This window comes from Hyperoodon ampullatus (genome assembly GCF_949752795.1).
Source record: "Hyperoodon ampullatus genome assembly, chromosome: 11".
NCBI lineage: Eukaryota > Metazoa > Chordata > Mammalia > Artiodactyla > Ziphiidae > Hyperoodon > Hyperoodon ampullatus.
In genome coordinates, this window is record NC_136924.1 from 20,791,963 (window position 1) to 20,814,908 (window position 22,946).

General features: G+C 36.7%; 1 protein-coding gene across 1 annotated transcript in view; it reads left to right on the top strand.

Annotated features, from left to right (window-relative positions):
• The window catches only part of CFAP54 (cilia and flagella associated protein 54), a gene marked incomplete at both ends in the record, with an annotated part of 308,135 nt that overhangs the window by 51,842 nt on the left and 233,347 nt on the right, over positions 1-22,946 (top strand). Inside the window, 9 exons of the mRNA XM_079714797.1 lie at positions 4-160; positions 1,100-1,185; positions 3,838-3,972; positions 5,035-5,185; positions 9,667-9,743; positions 16,027-16,155; positions 16,523-16,649; positions 20,693-20,779; positions 20,871-20,992. Of these exons, the coding sequence (XP_079570923.1) occupies positions 4-160; positions 1,100-1,185; positions 3,838-3,972; positions 5,035-5,185; positions 9,667-9,743; positions 16,027-16,155; positions 16,523-16,649; positions 20,693-20,779; positions 20,871-20,992 (1,071 nt within the window). The remainder of the gene's footprint in view (positions 1-3; positions 161-1,099; positions 1,186-3,837; positions 3,973-5,034; positions 5,186-9,666; positions 9,744-16,026; positions 16,156-16,522; positions 16,650-20,692; positions 20,780-20,870; positions 20,993-22,946) is intronic.

The following is a 22,946-nucleotide window of genomic DNA, read 5'->3' on the forward strand; positions in this document are numbered from 1 at the left end:
TAGAGGCAGGATGACCCAGAGTCAAAGAAAGCAGAGAAAGATTTAATTCTTCTTATTGCAATAGAACCTTTAATCAACGTAAAGAGAAACAAAGGTTTGATCTTTCCCCTTGAAAACTACAAAGGAGGTCAAGTTTACAGTAAAAAAATTGCTCTTCATGGTGAGTATTTATTTGCATTTTTGAAAAATTAAGATGACTTTATGTGCTCTCTACAGGTGAGGTGAGAGAAAGAATGTTCAAGGCAGAGGGAGCAGGAAGTGTAAAGGCCCTGCGTGAGAGTGTGCTTGATTGTTGAAAGAATAGCAAGGAGGCATGTATGGTTGGAGTGCGCTAGTGGTGGTGTTGGCATTCGAGAATGAGGTAGGAGGTGAGCTCAGGGAAATAGCTGGGTGCCTGGTCTTGCAGGTTCCTAGGCCGTGTAAGGATGCTGGATTTTATTTTGAGTCATGGTTTTGAGTAGAAGAATGAGGCTCTACTTAGCTGCTACCTTATCAGTGAGAGGCCAGCAGGGCGGCAAATCAAATCTATCAGTTCACTTTGGTAAGGGAAGGTTTGGTGGTCTCCTCTCTGTTTCCAGCATGCAGAGTTTTCCATTCAAAAACTTTTTACGTCTTAAAAGTCACTGTGTATATAATTGAAAATCTGCAGCCTCTGTTTTTTAGAGAATTATTTAATCCTATACTTTTATGTTTTATCATATTCTTAAGGCATTGAATGGCTGCTAAATTGTGGTAAATAATTTGTACCAAGTAACAATGCTTTTTTTTTTTCTTCTAATGGTTTCTGAATAGTTACCTTTGTTATTTTTATTTCAACTGCCCTATATGTTTTAATATTATAAACCTTCTCAATTCCATTATGGACATAGTTGGCATACAGATTGCAGATTAGTGAAAATATTAATAGTCCATTTTAATTGAATTAGAGCCTACTTAGATTAGTTTTCACACAGAAGCATTTAAAGTGTCTTATTGATATACTATTTGCCCAGATATCATGTATGTCACTTTTGTAGAATTTCTGTGTTTCTATGCCTTTTCTATTTGAAATTTTGTAATGAAATTTTTTCTTTCATTTTCCTGTATTTTATAAATTGAGATACTTCTGTGAAGACTTGTGGATATTCAGAAGACATTTTCCATTTGGCGGCAACCTTGTATTCCTGTGTCTGTGGCTCTCCACAGGTGAAAAAGCTATTTTGGATAATTTGTAATAGTGTCAAAGGAGGCTCTTTTACTTAATTTAAAGCCAGATTTAAAAATCACAGGAATTTCACCTTGCTGAATTTCTGTATTGTTTAATCATTAGAAGAAGAGATCAATTTATACCCCGACTTGTAATTTTAAATTTGACTTTATATTGTCATCATTTTGGGCATCAGTCTCTTCCTTCTTGGGAAATTTCAAGGCTAGCTATATTTCTTTTTTTTTTTTTGCCAGATTTATTCTTAAACTTAAGACTCGTTCTAACATCTATTTTCTCTAACATGATTTTCTTATTTTTTCTTGTATATATGTATAGTTTTTCTTCTTTCTTGCATTTTTTTAAACATCTTTATTGGAGTATAATTGCTTTACAATGGTGTGTTAGTTTCTGCTGTATAACAAAGTGAATCAGCAGTACATATACCTACATCCCCATATCTCCTCCCTCTTGCTTCTTTCTCCCACTCTCCCTATCCTACCCCTCTAGGTGGACACAAAGCACTGAGGAGGTTAGCTATATTTCTATTGATGAAGGAAATGAGGCAGTGGTTTTAGTGAGAGTTAATATTCCTAAAATACTGCTTTCCAGTCCCTGAGTACAAAGCCTGGTTATTATTTGGAGTCACTTAGCACACGATGGCCAGTATTTAGAAATGATGATTTGTGGGTATGGATATTTAAGCAAAACTAGTACAGCACTGGTTTTAAACTGAATTCCAGGGACCCCCCCACCCCACCCCGCCCAGAGCTTCTCTGAGGCTCCTCAGGAGCCAGCTTTAGGTCATAACACCCTAAACTGTTCCTATTAGTTTTTGAGATTCTGAGGGAATTTCCTTTGAAAATTTGGTTTTACTGTTATAAAAAAATGTTTGAAAACCACAGTTATAGAGCATTATATTAACTATTGTTCAGGCAAGTGAAACACAGTAAGGGACTTGAGAAGTTCCACTCTTATAATATTTTCTATTCCTTCATTTATTAGTTTGTTATAACCTGTGACAGGTGTTTAATTTTTGAAAGAAAGGTATTTGATAGCAAATGTACTTATTATAGTGGGCAAACCAAACCAAAAAATTCCAATCAAGGCTGAAAAGCGCATGAAATTTTCATCTTTCTGCTTTTTAAAAAACCATGTGTATCTTAGTTCAGTTCAATTCAGTAAACATTTTTTGAGCTCTGTTATGTTCCCAAGCACTGTACTAAGGTACCGCATATGCGAAATAAGCCTTAGAGCTGCCCCAAAGGAGCTCGAGGTTTGATATATTTTAATCATAAACTCATTATCTTTCTAGTTCATATACAGTGAATAACTTTATTTTCCTTTTGGAAAGAGCCAAAGTAACTGAACTGAGAGGAGATATACTTGATTTGGGTCATCTGTTGATATCCAATGTGATGTTCAGTTTAGTTCCTTCATGTCTCTCTTTTCTTTTTGTCCATAACCTTTCCCAGCTCCCCATTCCCTTTCCCCTTATTAGTTTCTCCACCTCTCCATTCTTTATTATTTATTTATTTATCTATCTATTTATTTATTTATTTTTGGCTGCGTTGGGCCTTTGTTGCCACACACGGGCTTTCTCTAGTTGCGGCGAGTGGGGGCTACTCTTCATTGCAGTGCGCGGGCTTCTCATTGCGGTGGCTTCTCATTGCGGAGCACGGGCTCTAGGTGCACAGGCTTCTGTAGTTGTGGCACGTGGGCTCAGTAGCTGTGGCTCATGGGCTCTAGAGCTCAGGCTCAGTAGTTGTGGTGCACGGGCTTAGTTGCTCCATGGTATGTGGGATCTCCCTGGACCAGGGATTGAATTGTGTCCCCTGCCTTAGCAGGCGGATTCTTAACTACTGCACCACCAGGGAAGTCCCTTCTTTATTATTTTAATACAGAAATTTTAAAAAGAAAGATGTATATACACACTTCAAATCTGGATGAAACTGGTAGGTTTATATAACTTGCCTAAAAGTATTTGGAACTGTTCTTTTTAGAGAGGTCAAGTAGCCTAGAGCAGTTAAGAGTGAGGTCTCTAGAGCTAGACTGCTTGGGTTTGGATCCTGGCTCTGCTACTTTCTTTCATTTTATCTTAGGAAAATCCACTTCATTTTGTTGTGCTTCAGTTTGCTCATCTGTAAAGTGGGGATGATAGTAATAGTACTCACTTCATAGATTGTAATGGGGATTAAATGAGCTGGTATATGTCTTAGTCTATTCGAGCTTCTATAACAGAGATACCCTAGACTGGTTGGCTTACACAACAAACATTTATTTCTCACGGTTCTGGAGGCTGAGAAATCAAGGCGTCATCTGCCTCCTGGTTCATAGATGGCTGTCTTCTTGCTGTGTCGTCACTTGGCAGAAAGGAGTCTCTCACTCTCTTTCTGGGGTCCCTTTTATAAAGGCACTATTCTCATTCATGAGGGCCCCACCCTCATACCAGTTGCCTCCTAAAGGCACCTCCTAATTCCATTGCTTTGGGAGTTAGGAATTCAACATAAGAATTTTGAGTTGACACAAACATTCAGTTCACTGCAGTAAGTATAAAGCTCTGAGAATGTTGCCTGGCACACATTAAATGTTGTATACCTATATCTCTATATCTTACTGTTCTTATCAATTTACTTTACCACTTTTGTTTTCAGAGTGCTCAGCCTGATAAAGAAATCGTTGTGGACATGATAATGTTCCTATGGCAGAAGTGCAAAGTAGGAATTCAGCGGATCAATGTGTCCAGAAATGACTATGCAAAATTCACCCAGAAAATCAGTACTAATAAAGTATTCCTTTTTGTTTCTCTTCATATGCTTTTTGTTATTGCTAATTTAATTTGTGATGCACATTTCAAACCTAAATTTTCCCTGTTTACCCACCCGCATAATTATCAATACTATTCTTTAAATGTAGTGGTGAGTGAGCCTTTCCTTTAAGTGTATTCCCTGCACTTCTGCCCCAATTTAATTTTGGGAAGCAGGGAGGTGTTTCAGGTTTTTAAGGGAGGAGTAAATACAGTATGTTTAAGGTTATGTGAACTTGGATATATTCATTAAGAAGATTAATGATAGAAAATACAAGTAAGGCATTTCAGTTCTTTTGGTTATAATATCAATAGTATATTTTTGAGCTCTCTCCTTTGGAAAGGAGAAAGTTGAACAGGTGAATATTATAACCTGGAAACTTAGGAGAGAATATTTTAACAATAACACAGTCTTCTATGATTCTGAGGCCTCCTGAGATTAGCTACATAAGGTTGCATGGGCATGATTTTATCATATAGTTTAATAAACTAATGATGTGGGTGCATAAATGTTGTTTTCTCATTTTAGCTTCCAAACTGTGATGGCTAATTTTATGTGCTAAGCTTTGGGGTTATAGACATGAAAGACAGCTTCCAAGGCACCCAGCATGGAACTTGAAACACCCGCTTCCCCCTCACTATTTTGGATGCCTTTGATAGTGATCTTAACTGCTGCTTTTTGAAGGGAGAATGAGAATTTTGAAGATACAGATAATCTTCACTGATACATATATATATATATATATATATATAAAAACCATATGATAAATTTTCCATTATGGCTATAGATATGCAGACTGAAAGCTTAAGTAAATCTTCTTTGTGAATTTATATCAACAGATGGATCATTAAATATCATCTTATTAGGATTATTGATCTTTGTATTACTTATAGTTAATATCAACTAATAAGGAGGAGTACCTGTATAGTATTCCATATGATTAGAAGATGGTGATTTCAAGGAAGTACTACGTTTTACAAAATGTGACTCTTTCTACAATGTAGTTACTTTCAACTGATTATACTGTGTATTTTCTCTTTTTAGTGGGTTTATCTTCTGTGGCAGATAAATGAAATAATTCACTGCTATAAAATGGAAGACATTGATGTTGTGGTGGTGGCAGAGGTCGCATTACGATTAAGTGAAATATTGGAGTCTTCAGGAAACCCAAGAAGAAAATTTAAAAATTTTCTAGGTAAAATATTGAATGAAAAAATATGAGGTCATTAATATATATATATACATATGAATATATAAGTATAAATTGTACTACTGGTTAACATCTGTTAATGGAAACTAGGCATTTCAGTATTGTGCTTCAGTGATGATTTATAATCAAAGATAGAAATAATATAGGTTCGACCAAGTTGATGTTAAAAAAAGGTCATATGCTCTGTGGTTCAGTGGCAGAGGAAACTCTTTGTGTCTTGAATTCACTCAGATGTTTCCCTTCTCCGTTCCTCATGTCCACCTACCCCTGTCCCTCTCCCTCCCCCATTCTTCCTTTTTTCTTTTCTCTCCTCCCTTTTATCCTACTCCCTCCCCTTCCATTTCCCACTAGAGTGATGCTTCATGAAGGAAGAGAGCGTGTTCAGGTCACCGTTTTATCCTTGGTACCAGCACTTGCCTGACACAGAGGAGGAGCTCAGATGAATGTTTGTTGAATCAATCCATGGCCTTCTACCTTTTGTCTCCTTTTTAAGTCTCTCTTCTGATTCCCTCCTTTGAAAATTCTCCTTCTTCCTTCATTTATTCTGTTGCCTCTCTTCTTTTCCCTTTCTTCTTATCTTCTTCCTCTGTTTGCCCCATTTCCCACTCACTCGCCTCCTCTCCCTGTCCCAACCCCTTCCTGCCATTACTCTGTTCTCCTTCCAGGAGGAGACTTCTCTCAGAGGGTTGGTCTGCCCTCCTCGTTCTTTCTTCTGCCTGTGGTTGAACCCCTGAATTATCTGTTTCATTAGGTAACTTCCATATAGAAAATGAGGTGGGGGAGACATGTGGGTGTCTACTTTCCTATTTCACCCCATTTACTGAATGTGTATGACGTGTGAGGGATTTGGTAATAATTATTGTAATAATTGTTTTCCCAGAGATTTGCTAATCTGGCTCTGCCTGTTCTCGGTTGTTGAGTGCAGCTTTGCAGATGGAATTTGACAGCCATAGTTCTCAAACTTTGATCGGTATCAGTATCACTTGGGAACTTGTTAAAAATACAAGGCCCAGGGGCTTCCCTGGTGGCACAGTGGTTGCGAGTCCGCCTGCCGATGCGGGGGATGTGGGTTCGTGCCCCTGTCCGGGAGGATCCCACATGCCGCGGAGCGGCTGGGCCCGTGAGCCATGGCTGCTGAGCCTGCGCGTCTGGAGCCTGTGCTCTTCAACGGGAGAGGCCACAACAGTGAGAGGCCCGCGTACCGCAAAAAAAAAAAAAAAAAATACAAGGCCCAGGATTATCATACTTCAACTAACCTGGGCCTTCCTAGTCCTCATTAGCTTACCAGGAGATTTTGATACACATCAAAACTTGAGGACCACTGGTTAGAGGTCTCTGGCTATCTAACACTTTCAGTGGCTTGAAGTCATGTTTTTGACACATCCTGTCTTAAAATGCTTTTCCCTTTTTAAAAACTTTTATTATGTAGAATTTCAAATATAGAGAGGTGAAATAAGTCACTGAGTATGCATCATCCAGTACCAATAATTATGAATATTTTGTTAATCTTATTTCATCTCTCCTGACAACACTTTCTTTTTTCCCAGAGTGTTTTAAAGCAGACATCATGTCATTTCACCAGCAAATACCTCAGCATATATGCATGTATGTGTTGTGTGTGTATGTGTTGTGTGTTGGTCTATCTATCTAACAGATAAGGTTTTTTTTCTTTTTATAAAACCACCATGTTACTGTTATTACACCTTACAAAATAAGCAAAAAATTCTTGTGTCCCTAATTGTATTAAAAATGTCTTAAGTTGGTTTGTTCCAATCAGGATCCAAACAGTCCCACACATTTTATTTTCTTATGTGTTTCTTAAGTCTCTCTCTGTAACCTGTAGCAGTTCCCCCTCTCCTTACTCCCGAAGAAATTGAATTATCCCCCTGTAGGATTTCCCACATACTTGATTTGGCTGTTTCTATTTTTGTTGTGTTGATTAACTTGTTTCTCTACCTGGTAATTAGATCTACCAGGTTGCCTGTAGTCAAGTGATACATTTTCAAAAAGTATTCTTTCCAGTATCTTATTTTTGGGGGGGCGAGCATACTTCATGCATACTCCCTATTGCATTGCATCAGGAGCCATGTAATGCCTGGTTGTCCCACTTGTTATGATGTAAAGATTTACCAGTGAGTTCAGCTGTTGTCAGCTTGACTCTTTTCCTAGGTTGGTTTCCCCAGAAGCAGATTCTGAGACAAGGAGTTGAGTGTAGTCGTTTATTTGGAATGCGATCCAGGGAAGCAGGGTGGTGGGGTGAAATGAGACAGAGAAGGAAAGGAAGCGAATACAAGGTACAGAAAGTTCATGAGAAGGCTGCTGTTGTGGGTACAGGGCTTATTCCCACGAGGGACCTCTAGGAGACTGTATAGAACATGCCTCAGAGAGCTGGGAGGTTGTGGTATTTGTACCTTTATCTGTCATTGGTTGAAGGCTACTAGAGGAGGGGTAAGTAAGCCAGGAGGGGCTTCTAACTTCTATCATTCCATCTGCATTTATTCTGTTGATGCCTTAAGTGAAGAACTTACTTCATCAACTGTTTGGTTACTCTGGTTATTTTTGATTATGTGGTAGATACTATATTTGCTAAATATTTTGTAAAAGTAATTTGAAGCCTTAGATGATCTGTTCTTCCAGGGAAGATTTATGCTTGCTTTTACCAGGATGCATGAAGGCACTACTGCTCCAGGGTCCCATTATTCCAATTTGAGAGATTAAGATAAGTTAAAGCTGAGATGCTCTTTCTTCGACCTATTTTCAGTTACTCTGACTCCTAGGATGTGGCCCCTTCTGGCTTTTCACCCTTGGTAGGCCCTGGATACCAATCTCTGTTGCTGTGTCCTCTGAAGGCTGTCAAAGTACCACTCAGCTTCTCAACTTTCCTCTCCAGAATTGATGAAAGTCTTCAGTGAGAAAAGTAGCTCTAATGCCATTGTATAGACCCTGGACTCTCTTCCCAAGATCCGGAGGATACTTCCTTCCCAAGATCCTGGCTCTGTATTGAAATTAGCGTCTTAGCTTGCAGATGGAAAAAAAATAAGTGTATTTTTCCAGGTTCCTAGCCAGCAGAATGTTTCCAGATTATCTGTTCCTGGAAGCATAAGGTCCAATTATTACTTTTTTAAAAAAATGTCTATTTCTTATTCAATTTTATTGTTTTGTTTACTAGTTACTTCTGGGAGACTATTGTTTTATATTCTTCAATTATAAATGGGCTAAATACAATTTATTATACTGATCCTTTGTTAAAATGTTTCATTTCTAAAGAACTAATCAATATTAGAGCACAGTCCATTTGTAAATTTGAAAACATCTACATTTATGTCATGAGCAGTTGTCCCCATTTAGACATATAAATTTTTATAACTTTTACAACAATGTTATTCTCATTATCATATTGGCACATAAAACACAAAGTTCAAGTCATTTTTTGTATGTTAATTATGATAATCTGCTTCAAGATGTTTATTTATTCATCTGTTTATTAAATAATTCATTGTCTAATTGGAATTACTGAATAATTTTTAGACTAGGAAACTAGCATTGCCATATACATTTTTATTATTTATATTCTTCTAATTCAAGCCAGACTTCTCTGACATTTGTCTAAATTTACTGTTATTTGCTGAATGCTTTTCAGTGGACTTTCTATAGAATATATAGAAAGACCAATCTCTTTACCATAATATAACCTTGCTGATAATCAAGCTTTTTGAGTTGGTTTGCTGTATTACAAGATGCTTTTATTTATTTATTTATTTTTAGGAGTGATGGATAGGTTTATTATCTTGATTGTATTTCAAACTCAAGTGTACAGTTGAATATAGTGTTCAGTTTATTTTATTTATTTATTTAAATAGATCTTTATTGGAGTATAATTGCTTCATAATACTGTGTTAAAAATATGGAATGCTTCACGAATTTGCGTGTCATCCTTGCATAGGGGCCATGCTAATCTTCTCTGTATCATTCCAATTTTAGTATATGTGCTGCCAAAGCGAGCACTGCAAGATGCTTTTAAATTAACTTATATAAAGACAAAATGTAACTATGTGGAAGAAATAATTTGTTATTCAACTTCTAAGTGTTGAATCATTTCTAAAATCATGGGTGAAAAGATAACTAGCATAATGTTCTTTATGATTATGATTCACTGTTATATTTCCCTTTTTCTCTTTCATCCTTTTATTTTCTCTGGTCCTTCCTTCTCTTTGTTTCTCTCTCTCTCCTACTCTCTCCTCCTCCTCTTCCTATTTTTCCTCTTTTTATTCTCCTCCTTTTCCTTTTTCTCTTCCTTCCCTCCCTCCCTCTGTCCCTTCCTTCCTTCCTTCCTCCCTCCCTCCCTTCCTCCCTCCCTCCCTTCCTCCCTCCCTCCCTTCCTCCCTCCCTCCTCCCCTCCCTCCCTCCTCCCCTTCCTTCCTTCCTTCCTTCTATCCTCTCTTTCTTTCTTTCTCTCTATTTTTCAGATATACCTTTAAGGAAAGGGACTAGTGAATCCCTTGGGGCTCCAAAAGGGAGTGTGGAAACTCTTCCAATATTGAAGGTATTGTAAAATATTTTAGAAAATATAGTTAAAAACATGAATTTTAATTTTCAAATAATATTAAATTTGTAAATGTATAATGGTTAATTATAGAAGTAATTTTGAATATTTAATATCTGAGAAATTATGGTTTCTGTATACATTGAGAACTGTATGGACACTTTTCTACGTTTTGTTTTTACTTTAGAAAAAAATCTAATCAGCTCCAAAAATAAGCTAGATAAAGCATCTTAGGAGGATTTATAGTTACATTACTATTGATATTTTGAATGTGTTGTGATTCATAGACTTACAGAGCAGAGATGTCCTACTTAGTATTTACCTCTGACAGATTAAATTAGTTACTACCTGCTAAAAATGCACCTAGAACAGTCCCTGGCACGTGGCAAGTTCTCACTGAATGTTAGCTCAAGAGAAGATAGAAGATGAGGGAGACAAATGGCCATTCTTCTTTTTGATTATAGTTTTCTTACTATATTTGAATTCTTTTTGTACATCATGGATTGTGTTGACCTGGAGATCTGAATGGGAGCCTAGGGAATTGTCTCATATATGTAATAAACATTTATTTACAGGCAAGAACTAGAATAGCATTTTGCAAACTCTGTCCTGTGTGATGCTAGTACTACCCTTCAGAAAAGGATGCCAGGGTCAAGTAACCCTGGCTGACTTGAATTAAACACAATAGTTTCCTTACTGTATGACTTCTCAGGGGCATTAATTTACTCATGAGCACTGTGGCTTTCCAAGAAGGAGATATAGAATACCATATGTTCCATTATTGAAAATAAAACTCATTTTACCTACTTAGGATGCTAATGTTCATGGACTACAGTTGAAAAATACTTTTCTAGAGAGGAAACCAGTGATCTATATTTTGGTTTACCTGATTAATTAAAAAACTATAATTTTAACTTACAAAAGTTGTGTTAACATTAGAGGGCATTTCAAGGTACAAAAAAATGAAGAAAACAGTTTGTAATTTCACTATATGGACCTAAACATTATCATTTTCTATATTTTCTACTAGTCTTTTTCACAATTAAAAAAAATATTTATTTTATTTTTGGCGGCATTGGATCTTTTTTTGCTGCACGTGGGCTTTTCTGTAGCTGCGGCTAGCAGGGGCTACTCTTTGTTGCAGTGCGTGGGCTTCTCATTGTGGTGGCTTCTCTTGTTGCGGAGCATGGGCTCTGTGCCTGCAGGCTTCAGTAATTGCAGCACATGTGCTCAGTAGTTGTGGTTCACGGGCTCTAGAGCACAGGCTCAGTAGTTGTGGTGCGCGGGCTTAGTTGCTCTGCGGCATGTGGGATCTTCCCGGACCAGGGCTCGAACCTGTGTCCCCTGAACTGACAGGCAGATTCTTAACCACAGAGCCACCAGGGAAGCCCTCTTTTTCACATTTTTAAAAAATTACTTCTCTTTTATTAAGTTTGTATGTAAAGTTTAGTCTAATACAAAACACAATAATCTGTTTTGTTTCACTAATTCAACAAATCTCTGTTGAGAGCCTGCTCTATGGCATGCATTGATTTAGGCTCTGAGAAGACACATTTTTAACATAGTAACATTCTAATATTTTTTCTTAACATGAATCCACCAGCACTTTTTCCTGTTGCTAAATGTTAATCCTCATGATTACTATGTTTTCTCTGAAAAATTGATTTGAAACATATGACATACAATTATGAAGAATATTATAATGAAGAGTCATTCCCCCATCACTCTTTTAAGAAATGAAACATAGCTAGTACAGTTGAAACTGAACTCCTCCACTAACTGCTCCTGCTCACATTGTCTTTCCCCCTGCCTAGGAGTAACTGCTGTTCTAAAGAGTGATTATAGATTTCAGGCATTTTAGTATTTTTATTACATATGTTTGTATCCTTAAGCAGTAGAGTACTGTTTTTAAATTTATATAAATGGTGTCACACTCTGTGTATTCTTCTGCAGCTCATTTTTTAATCTCAGTACTGTGTTTGTGAGATTGACCCAAGTTGATTTGTGTAGTCATAGTGATCATTTTCACTACTACATTCTACTTGATCAAGGTTGCACAGTAAGTGGGTTTGAACTTAGGTGTGTTTCCTTCAAAGTTCAGGCATTTAGCCACAATGCTATGCTGCCTCTTGATTAAAAAAAAATGTTTTCAGGATATTTGTATAAAGTATTCTAATACATAGAAAATGCAAGTCCTAAGAAACTGGGGACAAACAAAATATCCTGAATGTACCAGAGGACTGGGGGAGCATTCTGAATTTACTTTCTTGAATGTAATGGTCATCTTCTAATAATAGGTTTCAGAGAATGCAGTTTTGAGTTCTTTACGCTGTACTGTGTCTTCTAAAGAGAGAGAGCTGAGAAGTCTTAAACTGGGAACAGAGAATGTTTGAACTGCATGAGAGATTGAGGGGGCATAATAGCTGTCTGCCAATGGTTTTCCCAGGGATCATTTACAGTGCTTGCTAAATATGTAGCTTCCTATTTCCCATTCTAGACGTATTGAATCATAATTTCAGGTGTGAGGTTCTTAAAAGTTTATAATTCAGGTGTGAGGTTCTTAAAAGTTTGCCAGGTAGATTCTTAAGGAAACTAGAATTTAAGAATTACTGGCTTAGTGGGCTAGCACTTATTCTTGAAGCTTCATAGGGCAGGAATAGAAATACTAGTAGAAGTTACAAAGTGCTAGATTTTGGCTTGGATGGAAAAATTCTGGCAATTAAAGGCACTAAATGAAATGGATTTCTTAGAAGGTAACCATGAAGAAACTGAAAACCATTTATGAACTATTGCTACTGTGTTTAAATTAGAAAAATGCACCCTTTCCTTGATATGATTTATTGCCATCTTCTGGGAAATTATCAAAATAAATATAGAAGTCTATGATGACTACAATGTGAATGGCACCCCTAAAACTGTGCCATACACTACCTGCTCAGCTGTACTGGGGCATGTGGTAGGTGGAGTAAGGGTGATTCATTGGTGTGGTGTAAGGTCATAGCAGTTGGTATTGGGAGACTTGGAGTTGAATCCTGACTTTAATGTTGACTGTGTGATCTTGAATAAACTATTTAATCTGTTTGAATATAAGTGTCCTCATCTGTAAAATTATAAAAATAGTATCTATTCTACTGGTAGTATTTAAGTGATACAGTTCAAATGAGATGTTGGTAACATTGTGGAAACCAGTAACGAGCACATGGTGGCAACTCAGTGTTTCCCTTATGTTTTGCAAAGGGCATTAAATCTCAACCTAGAGTCTCAGACCTATTTGGAAGGGAGTGAAGTGGGGAAGAGTGAGAATTTATTGTAAGGAGAGTCCAAAATCCATATGCTCACCTAGCAGAGTCTGCAGGTGGGATAAATTATATATCTTGCATGTATACATGCAACTATTTAAAACATATATAAGGTGCTATTGTGATTATATTTTTAAAAAACTTACTTTAAATGTTTACTGAATACATAGCTGTTTTTGACAAATGGGTTATAGTTTTAATAATTAATAAGTACCTCATAGGATTATGGTAATTTAAAAATTAGTCCATAGAAAGTATTTAGTCCAGTACTTGGAACATGTTTTAATTCAATATTAGCTGTGATGATGACAAAGATGATGGTGGTGATGATGATGACAGTGTCAGAAGGTGGGTATGTGTGTGGGGTCTTTGAAGCTCCTTGGTGTTAAGAGGTGTCCTTAGAGACTTCTGTTTGTGGCAAAATGGAGAACTAGATGACCTGAAAACCCTCTTCCTGCAAAATACCTAGAAATTTTGGACAGAATTGAACAAATATCCTTAAGTACACCACAGAGCTCACAAGAAAGTAAGGTAAATTCCAGGGGCCAAAATAGAAAGGGGAACTGAAAACCAAAATGGTAAGTTTATGAATAGATGCTGCAGTAGGTTGATGGGCTCAGTTACAAAGAAACTTAGATTAACAACCATTTAGGGACAAGAGATGAGCCTTGGGCACATGAAGGATGGGCCTTGGAACTGACTCACATATTTAGTCAGAGCCTATAAGACTCATCTTAGGAAACCGTCGACTAGAAAAATATCTGCCTATTTGGTAGGGAGGTTTCTCAATTTGGGTACTGAAAGTGGAGCAAATGGGAGAAAGTCTCTCTTCCTAATAATTTGGACCTGCCCTCATGTAGGTCTGTTTTTCAAATTTACACTATTTGGGTTGTGATTCTCCCTGAGCCTGTGATTCTTTTTTTTTTTTTTTTAATTAAAAAAATTTTATTGAAGTATAGTTGATTTACAATGTTGTGTTAATTTATGCTGTATTGCAAAGTGATTCATTATGCATATATATATTCTTTTTCATATTTTTTTCCATTATGGTTTATCACAGGACATTGAATATAGTTCCCTGTGCTCTACGGTAGGAGCTTGTTGTTTATGAGCCAGTGATTCTTGAATGGAGATTCATGTCTATATATATCTTTAATGAATGTGTGTAATCAAGTTATGTATATTCCAGAATGCAAGTATGAGTTGTCATTAGAAAATCTATAATGCAGTACACCACATTAGCAGATGAAAAGGAGAAAGTAACGACCACCTCATTAGATAAAGAGCTGCAACAAAAGCATTTGATGAAATTCAACAACCACCTTTTAAAAAATAACTCTTAACAAGTTAGGAATAGAAGAGAACTTCTGTATTCCATGAAGGGTATCATTCAAGACCTTTAATGACTGTTACACCTATGGTAAAAGATGAAAAGCAGTCCCTTTATATCGATGTAACAACTTAAAGATATCTGTCATTCTTCTGATCAAAATGTCCTAGGGGCCTTAGACAGCTGTGTGAAAAAAGAGGAGCAGAAGGAAAGGTATAAGGACTGTAAAGGAAGTATCAGACTAGTATAATACATTGCACACTTTTAGTAATAGCAATCTAAATGTCCATCAGCAGAAGAGTGGATAAGTGAATTGTGATGTAGTCCTCAGCACAACACCATTTCATCGTAGCAGTGAAGGTGAGTGAGCTAAAGTGGGCTTGAACTAGAGTCAGCCTGGCATCATTGCCATCCACTTCTAGAGTCACCTTCACACTACAGGGGGAAAACCTGGAACTACATTTCCCACCATCTCATTTCCTTACGGTTCTAGGTTAGTCTTCCAGTGAGGGGCATTTGCATGAATTTGTAACACACAAGGGAAGAGAGAGTTCTTATTCTGCAGTGACGGATGGAAGAAGTTAATTGACCAGCCTCGCTGAGCAAGCCCTTGCAATTCACTTGCTTCAGCATGGTAGACACTTGAGGTTGTCACCTGCCTCCTGGATTCTTAGATTCCTGTAAATTCATCACTGACAGCTTTCTTGATCTTTGCTCTCCCAGGCCTTCCAGCAGTGATGGACACTAATAGTTCTGTGCATTAAATCCCTTTCTGCTTGCAGTACCTAGAGTTGCTCTGTGTTCCTAACTAAACCCTGACTGACACACTGAGTTGCAGGAGAAGATTTCAATGACATATGGTTGAGTGAAAAAAGTGAACTGCAGAATTTTACAAGAGAATTAAAAATATGCAAAGTGATATTGTATATTGTTAATGGACACATACACATGTAGTAAAAGTTTAAAAACATGCAAAAGAATGGTTAAAAACCAAATTCAAGGACAGTGACTACCTCTAGGGGCAGAGAAGAGGAGAGTCACTATAAACAGTTATACAGAGGATTTCAGTGATCTGCATGTATGTGTTTGCTTTATTTCCTAAACATTTTCTGAAGAAAATATGAAAAATTAAAAAGTTTGAACAAAGCTGGTTGCTCTTTATGTTATTCTTTGTATTTGTCTCTCTGTGAGGATAATTATAATAGAAGGTATTTAGTTTTTGAAAATCACAATGTAGACCATTGGATTTGATGGCCTCCAAGTCTATATTTCCAGTGCAGAGATTCAAAAAAAATTAACTTTCAAAATAAAGTATGTGAAAATGACAAATTATGAGTTAGATTTTTAAAATTTACCTATACATTTGGTACCATCAGAATTTTGAAAACCGTAAAAGGAAGTTATATACATGTTTTTGAAAAGTTTAATTAATATTTGGAAAAATGATGAACTGTATTTATTATTTTACCTTTATTAATAGTATTCCATGTTTAATCAAAAACAAATATACTTAGTAAGAAATATGTCGTTGATCTTGGATAGGCTATTTAAATTTGTTATTTGGTTTTGAATTATTGTTAAAAAGTTGGGAAGTGTTGTATATGATTTTCCCTTAAATTTAGTTTTTCTGTTTTTGTTTATAAAATTCCTTTAGAAAAAACCTGAGGAACAGTTATTTTTGGCCTATGAACTTCTTGAAAAAGCCATTGTTGGAATAAATTTGAATTGCATGTTAACTGCTTTGCCAAATGGATCATCAGTGTTTGACCATTGCTATGCCATGGTGAGAATGAGAAACTCTTACATTAGGTTTATTTTACTTAACTAGGAAGAGGGCTGGCCTTGCAAATAGGTAAGTAAAGCATGGTTTGTGGTTGCTTCCCTCTCATTGGCCAGAAATATATTCCCTTTATCCCAGAAGAAATCAAGGAGGGTGAGGAGTCTTTGAATCTGTCACTGAAGAGGCTGCTGGTGAACTTGAAAAGCAGATTTCTTAGTGTGTTAAGCCAGATTGCAAAGAGTTGAGAAGTGAGCAGACTTTAAAAGGGCTAAGAGTAAAGCGATAACCTGAATGATAATAAGACAAAGCTGTTTTTAGTATGTTTTGATAACCATATGCCTTTTTAATTTTTACTTCAATTCTACCGAAGCACACCCACTGTATAGATGCAGACATGTGCAAACCAGTCACACCGAATAGTTTCATAATGGATTTGCATCTTGAACTAATTCAAGCCCAGCACCGAGTGGCCGTTGTGCTTCTTGACCAATTGCAAGGTAGTAGCCATCAAAGCAAATAACTTGTTCTGAATCAGTTTTAAGACAAGTTCAAGTACAGAATCAATTTAATTTGTAAACAGTGTTGTTGTTGACTAGGTGTTTTCCAGATAAATTTCATTATTTTATTTTTTCTTACTTCTCTGATAAATATCAATAGGTATGTTTCATTATTTCTTTACACCTTGCATAGCAAATCAGTAAACTTCTAAAAAATTAAATTGCTTGAGTTATAGTAAATTATTGATATTTTCTTAATTTAATGAAGCAAACATTTATTGAGTCTCCATCAAATCTAGGAACCATATTAAGCTTGGTCCAAATAAGACACAGCCTTCAATTTTGAGCTTCTAGATAAGTAAGCCAACTATAATAGTCAAGGTTAATAAATGCAGTATAAGTGGGCTCAGAGTGTTTGTTATGGGCACACAGAAGAGTATAACAGTCAAGAAAGTCAGGGATGGCTTCTTGGAAGAAGTGATAGTTGACCAGAAAGCTATCTTTATCTTTATCTTCATAAATGTCTTTATGAAGAAAATTGAGAAGGAGGCAGTCAATTTGAATGGAGAAAGCAACTTTTAGTAAGGTGGAAGCAAACAATTATATGGTGAAGTCTAGAAACTGCTGGAATTTTCTTATGGCTGTAGTAAAGAGCACACATGGGAGATTGACACAGATAAGGCTAGAGAGGTAGATCACAGATCTTGAAGGGTTAAATGGTTTATATTTTATCCTGGAAGCTATTGAAAATTTTAGAAAGACATCTCTGACAGCAGTGTGAGAGGACAGATGAGTTGGATCTAAGTTGTTTTTGCCTCATTATTTAGGTAAAGAGGTCAAAACATTAAAAAAAAATGCCGATAGTAATTCTAGTGTGCATATAGAAACACAACTACTCACGTTTCAGGATAAGATTTAAAATATTAGGTCTAAAAACCTCTTCTGTTTGAGGTTAAATTTTGATAAAGCCAAGTTACTCCTGGCATGATTATATAGTCAATATTCATTTAACTACCACTTCCTCATTTTAAATTACTGAGTAATTATAGAATAGAGCTGAGTGTTCCAGCCTAACATGACTTCTGATCTCTGTCGAATACATTCAGATGTCCCATCATATATACAACTAAACAAATTTAATCAAATGGTGGGTAATTAAATAATTTTTGAGTGCAGACTTTTTCTCCTCAGCTTTATTAAGATATAATTGACATACCACATTATGTAAGTTCAAGGTGTACAATGTCTAGATTTAATACACTAACATATTGCACAATGATTACTGTCATAGCATTAGCTAACAGCTCAAGCATGTCACATAATTCCCGTTTCTTTTTTTGTGGTGAGAACATTCAAGATTTACTCACTTTGCAACTTAAAAGTGTCTACTACAGTATTATTAACTATGATCCATGCTGTACATTAGGTCCCCAGAACTTATTCATCTTATGTACCCTTTGACCAATATCTCTCCATTTTCCCACTTCCTCAGCCCCTGGTAACCACCATTCTACTCTCTGTTTCTATGAGTTTGGGTTTTTTAGATTCCACATATAGGGGATGCCATACAGTATTTGTCACTCTCTGTGTAACTTATTTCACCTAGCATAATGCCCTCAAAGTCCATGCATATTAGTGCAAATGTCTTTCTCCTGACTGAATAATATTCCAGTGTGTGTGTGTGTGTGTGTGTGTGTGTGTGTGTGTGACATCTTCTTTATACGTTCACCCACTGATGGATATTTAGGTTGTTGCCATATCTTAGCTATTGTGAATAATGCTGTAATGAACATGGGACTGTAGATATCTCTAAGATCTTGTTTTTATTTCCTTTGGAGATATACCGAGAAGTAGATTGCTGGATCATATAGTAGTTCTATTTTTAATTTTTTGAGAAACCTCCATAGTGTTTTCCATAGTGGCTTAACCAATTTACATTCCCACCAATAGTGTATAAGGGTATCCTTTAATCCACAGCCTCGCCAATGTTTATTATCTTTTGTCTTTTTTGATAATAGCCATTTTAATAGGTGTGAGGTAATATCTTATTGTGGTTTTGATTTGCATTTCCCTGATGATTAGTGATGTTAAGCATCTTTTCATGTACTAGTAGACCATTTGTATATTTTCTTTGGAAAAATGTCTATTTAGTTCCTTTGCCCATTTTAAAATCTAATTTTTTTTTATTATTAAATGGCTTGAGTTTTTTTATATATTTTGGATATATCTGTAGATACCTATATATCTATATATAGATAACCGACTTTAAAAAAATGCACAACCTGAGAGTTGCAAGTTAAGTTTTATTTGGGGCAAAATGAGGACTATAGCCTGGGAGACAGCATCTCAGATAGCCCTGAGAAACTGCTCCAAAGAGGTAGGGGGAAGGTCAGTATATATGTGATTTTGGTGAAGGGGGGGAGTACATGCAATGAAGCACATATCTTTTTGCAGAAGGTTTCTGCTAGTCACGAGGAGCAGACATCACCATGAAAGATTTTAGTGCTTTTCTAGATATGAGGGGATACAAGAATTGGGCTCATAAAATCAACTCCTGAAAATACCTAACTATCTGAAGACCTGTTCTACCAGTTTTTCCCAGAGCACACAGTGCCTCATTTCTGCTCTCCACCCTGAGCTCATTTCAGGGGATGTTGAAAGTCAGCAGCTGCAGCAGCACATGATCTAATCCTTGTAGAGGTAGATGGCAAGTGCCAATGGCAAGTGCCAATTTGTAGTTGACTCTTTCTCTCTCTCTCTCTCTCTCTATATATATATATATATGTGTGTGTGTGTGTGTGTGTATATATATATATATATATTTACATAGGATTAGTTATTATTTCTTTGCAGTATCTCTGGATCTGCTTGATGTTTTTCTCTGCTTTATTGAACTGCCACCCTAGCACAGATTATCACTTTTTTTCTCCTGTCATTCTTCACTCTTGTATGCTGCTGTCTGACTAATGTTGCCTAAATACTGCTTTTGTCATTCTTATTCAAGAACTTTACAGTGGTTGTCTATTGATGACTGTGGCATTTAAATGTGACTCCTGTATTGGGCATTCAGTGTTTTCTTGCAATCTCATCCTTCTTATCTCCAGTGATTATAATCATGAGAGCTATCACTTAATTAGCATTTATAATACCCTAGGTACGGAGAGAAAGATGCATTATTTTCCTCTTTGTGTTGCTATTTCCATGAAGATAAATTTCCTTATCCTTTGCCATTAAAGAAACCTTATATCCTTTAACGGTGTCTTTTGGCATCTTTTCATCAATCAGTCATCATCCCATGGTGACTCATGTGCATTAGCACAAATAATTAAACCTCAATAAAAGGGGTTTATTGTAAGGTTACTACAGGTACACTCATGTACCTTTAAGGAGAGAAACAATATATTGCCAGGTCTCTTGAGGGCCAGACCTGGAAAATCAAGAATCAGTGCAATATTCTCCATCTCCCTGGACCAGCATACTTTTATCTTCTTCTCCCTCATCCTGCTACCTCTTTCCTGGACCACCGTGATGGTCAGTCCTAGTTGCACATGAGGATCTCTCACTGCTCACAATCAATTGGCAATAATTTGTGTGTTAGTTGAAAATCTTGAGAGTGGCTCTGATTTTATCAGCCACAGATAGAAGAGAATGGAGGTCTTCATGTGGTACCCAGGGCTCTCGCAGGAACCAAGGATGGAGCAATTTTGAAAAGTTTATGAAGAGGGAAAGTGAACAAAAGTAGGTTGGACCCTATTTATCAACCTTCAAGATAATTTTATTTAAGGTGAAATAGAAAATCAAATATTGTTATAATTTAAAAATTCTTGATCTTCTCATACAGTAGCAAATAAAAGAGAATTTAATGATGAAACTGTATTAGATTTGTTTGAATTTTTATCTATTAATGAAAAAAAAGATGACATGATAGAAGAAGCAATAATTTTACAAATAGTTACTCTTTAGAAAATATTTCCTTTCTTGAACATAAACCTAATTGTGATAACAATCTCCTTCTTCTCCTTCTTCTCCTTCTTCTTCTTCAGTTTTGCAGACTCCAACTGTTAGCAAAAATATATCTACCAAAGCTCCAGAAAAGCCAAAGAAACCTGGAAGTCCTGATTGTTTTACAGGTAATTAAATTTTGGATAAACTGTCTTTCCACATTTTTTAAAGATAGTTTTTATGTTGCCCTTTTGGTGAAATGTTTGTTTGCTTTTACAGAATTAAGTGTAATGAATAAAATAAGGAAGAATAAGCTATCCAAAGCAATTTACTTGATGCAGAAAACCCTTCTAATGTTTGAGAAAGATGCAACCTGTACATCTCTACATAACTTCTTGATGGTAACAATATATCATTTCTCCTTTTAGTCCTGACATGCAACCTCTGTTAAAAATGAATGATTTATTTCTCTTTGCTAAAAATAATGTGTTGCCGTTAACATTAGATTATGAACTTTTAGATTTGCCGTGTCTAGTCTTCTCTTTGTGAAGTGCAATAGTTCTAAGCAGGGAAATTAATCTGTATCTCCAGCCCTGAACTCTCCTGAAATGAGAGGTTCTCTCTCTGCAGGGAGACCTTACATGGGGAGCTAAATAAAATCAGAAGAATTCAAAATGAGGTAAATCATAGAATGTAAGTGACACTGTGCCAGCAAAAATGCATTCCTTACTATGGAACTAAAATACTTAAAGTCCATGGGCTAAAGTACCTTCTCTCAGTTGGATATTGCTGATTTATGGACCAATTGCCTTGCTGTTGTCTCTCTCTGACCTGGAAATTGTTCTGTCTTCTTACTTACTCATTGTATGTTGATTTTAGAGTTTAAATTTCTGAGGGGAATCATATTTCTGTTTTATTTTTGCCCCTGTGTATCACAAAAGTTTGATTGTGTTGGCTGAATGAATGGCATATGATGAGGTAGAGAATACAAGTAGCTTGACTGACAAGGGAAAGAAAAGAGTAAGTCAAAGCTAGGGGAAGGATACAGAGTTTAAGATGAGTTCGACATATAGTGGGGTCCTCTAATAGAAGAGGGAAGGGGATGAGATTGAAAGCACATGTAAAGTGATTCATCTTCAGTGGAGGGTGGGCTGCAGAGCATACACCTCATTCTCTGATATAAAAAGGAAGGAGGAACAGACAGATGTAGACTTCAATAAGTCCATTGGTGTGGAGGCAGAGAGTTGAGTGGATGCCTTCTTATCTCAATCACCTGTAAAATAGGAGGCAAGGGAATCTGCCAGCCATGGAGAGTGAGGGTGGCTAGTTGGACTGGGGAGAGAGAAGGTGATTGGAGAGTGGAGAGGAATGGATGAGGGAGCTGACTCTAAGTTAAAGGACTGGTCAGCATCCTGAAGTTCTGGCTGAGGTTGAAGACCATGGATTTTCAGGCGCCCTCATCTGCATGCTGGTATGATATTATCCTGGTGTATTCTTAGTAGCTGTGACAGTAGAATATTTGTGATAGTAGAAATTTGTACTGGACTGGATTTTTTAAAAAAGTACGAAAGTATAAGTTAAAAGTTCATAATGAAAAATGGGTGTAGATTGAGTAGGGAAGGAAGTAACACCATCAAGACTTTTAAAGACTTGGGCTTCCCTGGTGGCGCAGTGGTTGAGAGTCCGCCTGCCGATGCAGGGGATGCGGGTTCGTGCCCCGGTCCGGGAAGATCCCACATGCCGCGGAGCGGCTGTGCCTGTGAGCCATGGCCGCTGGGCCTGCGCGTCCGGAGCCTGTGCTCCGCAACGGGAGAGGCCACAGCAGTGAGAGGCCTGCATAACGCAAAAAAAAAAAAAAAAAAAAAAAAAGACTTTTAAAGACTTGGTAGACTATGGAGATATCAAGAGATTGGGCATCTCTATGAGGTCAGGGACCAGAAAATCAGAATCTGAGAGAGCTAGAAGGATAGGTGTTGGAAGTTAGAAAGTATTGGGTTGACCAAAAAGTTCATTCTGGATTTTCCATAAGATGTTATGGAAAAACCTGAACCAACTTTTTGGCCAATGCAATAGGATATTGGAATTTTAGATTTCTGGTATGTAGTACTTCCTGATCATAAGTCCATCACTTCATTCATTCAACATATGTTTTTGAGTGCCTATGATCCATTCAGCAAATGTTTTATTGCAAGTTGACTATGTGCCTGGTATTATGCTGAGTACAAGGGATAAAAACAAACAAAAATCCTTTCTTTATTCAACCAATATTGATGGATTGCCTGCTCTTTGTGGTCTCTGTCTTCAAGATAAATCCAGTCTATGGGAACATAGACGTGTAAGTAGGTGATTATGAGT